The 2852-nt window shown below is 65.0% G+C and overlaps 1 protein-coding gene across 1 annotated transcript in view; it reads left to right on the top strand.

Moving 5' to 3' along the window:
- The window catches only part of C4A (complement component 4A (Rodgers blood group)), a 12485-nt gene that overhangs the window by 8535 nt on the left and 1098 nt on the right, over positions 1–2852 (top strand). Inside the window, exons 30-36 of the mRNA XM_014534509.1 lie at positions 180–239; positions 938–1031; positions 1108–1318; positions 1391–1481; positions 1569–1643; positions 2557–2659; positions 2776–2852. Of these exons, the coding sequence (XP_014389995.1) occupies positions 180–239; positions 938–1031; positions 1108–1318; positions 1391–1481; positions 1569–1643; positions 2557–2659; positions 2776–2852 (711 nt within the window). The remainder of the gene's footprint in view (positions 1–179; positions 240–937; positions 1032–1107; positions 1319–1390; positions 1482–1568; positions 1644–2556; positions 2660–2775) is intronic.

Genomic DNA, 2852 nt, shown 5'->3' with positions numbered 1-2852 from the left:
GTGGGGGTGGGCTCCCCGCAGCGGGGGAGGCTGAGTGGAGTAGTGCACGTGGAGGTGTCAGCTCCGGACGGGAGGGGAGAGGAGGAGCAGGGCTGTTTTTAGGGAGGAGAGAAGTTGGAATAAACAGCTCGCCCTCCTGTGCCCTCCTGACATCACTTTCCCTTTTGTGTCCCTGAAAGTTTTCCTTGGGCAGCAAGATTAACGTGAAGGTGGGAGGAAACAGCAAAGGAACCTTGAAGGTGAGAGCCCGCAGCACGGGCGCCGGGCCAGCAGGGGGCGCTGGGGTCTGGAGGGGGAACAGGAAGACACGCAGGGCTGTGCGCCCCTGGGTGCTGGCCTGCACCTCCCCCATCGAGCCACAGGCCCTGCTTCCTCCTGCTCCCCTTGCCTGCCTGACACAGCCCCTTCACCAGCTGCCCAGTTGCCCTCCCCCCAGCCCTCCGTCCCCTGATGCCCGGGGCCCTGTCACTTGGTCTCTGACTCGGGGCTAAGACAGCCTGGAGCTCCTCCCACGCCCAAGCCCCACGCTCTGAGCCGTCAGACTAGCCTTCGGACCCCCTCCCCGCCCCCCCCACACACGGTTGGGTGCCTGTACCTCCCTGGCCAGACGGGGGTGCCCGCCACAAGGTCTCCTGGCCTTGAACGTCCTCCCCCTGCTTCTCTTCCCATGAGGCAAACTCCTCCTCCTCCTCACGCCCCGGCCCAAAGCCTTTCCCTGCGGCCTCTGCAGGTGCAGAGCGCTGGTCCCGAGGGCGGGCCCTGCCCCCGCCTCACCGTCCAGCCCGCCTGGCCCTGGCCCTTCGTGTTCTCTGCTGGTCAGGAGGGAGATGGGAAGGGCCCAGGCCTCAAAGCCCCCGCCCGGCCGTGCCCTGAGCTGTGCTCTGGAGAGAGGCCTGGGCCCAGGTGCCATGTTCCCTCCACGCCCCTTGCTGGCCAGGTCCTCCGTACCTACAACGTCCTGGACATGCAGAACACGACCTGCCAGGATCTTCAGATCGAGGTGACGGTCCTGGGCCACGTGGAGTACACAAGTGAGTGCTGGGGGCGGGCGCCCCGGGGCCTCCAGGGGCTGGTGCAGGGGCGGAGTCTCAGTGCCCCCTCCCCCAGTGGCAGCCGAGGAGGACTACAAGGACTACTACGACTACGAGAACCAGGGGGACTCCGAGAGTCTGGGCTTCGCCGGAGACGACCCGGGGGCCCTTTCCCGGCCTGTGACACCCCTGCAGCTGTTTGAGGGGCGGAGGAGCCGCCGCAGAAGGGAGGTACCCAAGGTGGCCGAGGAGCAGGAGGCCCGAGTGCAGTACACCGTGTGCATCTGGTGAGCCTGCGGGCGGGGGGCGGTCTGCGCGCTGGGCAGGGCACCCAGACCACAGGGCTCGTCTCTCCGCAGGCGGAACGGCAAGGTGGGGCTGTCCGGCATGGCCATCGCGGACATCACCCTCCTGAGCGGATTCCACGCCCTGCGGGCTGACCTGGAGAAGGTGTGGTCAGGAGCCCGGCTCCGGCCCTGCAGCCCCTGCAGGTGACCCTCTGTGGCCGCCTCCCTGTGACCCTCTCCTTCTTTGCAGCTGACGTCCCTCTCTGACCGTTATGTGAGTCACTTTGAGACCGAGGGGCCCCACGTCCTGCTGTACTTCGACTCGGTGAGCAGGGAGGCGACTGGCGTGGGGCACTGTGCTCCAGGGAGGCAGGACACGAGGGAGGCCATGCGGGCAGGGGCCGGGGCAGGGGCAGGGCCGAGCCCCTAATGTGGTTTGGGGCCGTCAGCAGGGGGTGTGGAGAGTGAGCCTGTCAGAAAGCCGACTGTATTCGACCTGAGGGTTTGCTTTGTGGTCCTTTTTATTGACCGTCCTAGAAAAGTGTACTTTCTTTCAAGAAGTGATGTTGGTCATAGTGAGTGGTCTTGTCTCTGCGGCCTAGTGGCTAAAACAAAGTTTTCAACCCTCTGATGGCCCTCAGCATTTTTTGGATGTTTAGTGGGCCTGGGGGGCCCAGAGGCGAGCACAGTGGCCGCAGCTGCCCTAGTGGCAGAGGAAGGAGGCCTGGACGTATCCGTGGTGAAGCGAGGCTGCCAGGAGGGGGTGGGTTGGGGGCAGGCAGAGTGGCTTGGAGAATTTGTGCATCCTGCAAAAGTCCTAATGGAGGAGCAAGGCTGACGGTTTTGTTTGGCAATCAGCCAGGAAGGGGCTGGTGAAAGCTGGGCCGTGGGGGAGACCGGCGTAGGGGGCGCGAGGAAGGCAGGCGAGGGGAGGTCACAAACAACCAGTCAGCAGCAGAGACGCCCAGAAGTGAACCCTGAGCTTAAGGGGAGCTGCACGTGGTGTGTCCTGTGTCCGCAAGGCGACACCGCACAGGCACTCGGGGACCAGGCGGGGCCGGGGAGGTCACCATCTGGGCAGTGAGGTCAGCAGGGACCTTGGGAGCAGTTGTTAGTGTTCTGGCGGCCGGAAGGTAACAGAATGTGAAGGACACTGAAGATGAGACAGCGGACACCAGAGACAGGCCAAGGAGTGTCCCTCAGGCCTGTGGGGCCCTGACCTCCCCCCGCCCCCGCAGGTCCCCACCTCCCGGGAGTGCGTGGGCTTTGGAGCTGTGCAGGAGGTGGCCGTGGGGCTGGTGCAGCCGGCCAGCGCCACCCTGTACGACTACTACAACCCTGGCAAGTACCTGGGGCACCAGGACTGGGGCTGTGGAGGGGCAGGGAGGTCCTGGGGCTCCAGAGGACTGGCTGGCAGGAGGGCAGGTGCCCTAACGCCCCTCTCTGCTCTCCTCCAGAGCACAAGTGCTCTGTGTTTTATGGGGCACCAACTAAGAGCAAACTCCTGTCCACGCTGTGCTCCGCGGACGTCTGC

The sequence above is a fragment of the Myotis brandtii genome, unplaced genomic scaffold, assembly GCF_000412655.1.
Source record: "Myotis brandtii unplaced genomic scaffold, ASM41265v1 scaffold130, whole genome shotgun sequence".
Taxonomy (NCBI): Eukaryota; Metazoa; Chordata; class Mammalia; order Chiroptera; family Vespertilionidae; genus Myotis; species Myotis brandtii.
Note: the sequence above shows the minus strand (reverse complement) of the source record. Positions and strands in the feature narration are given on the sequence as shown.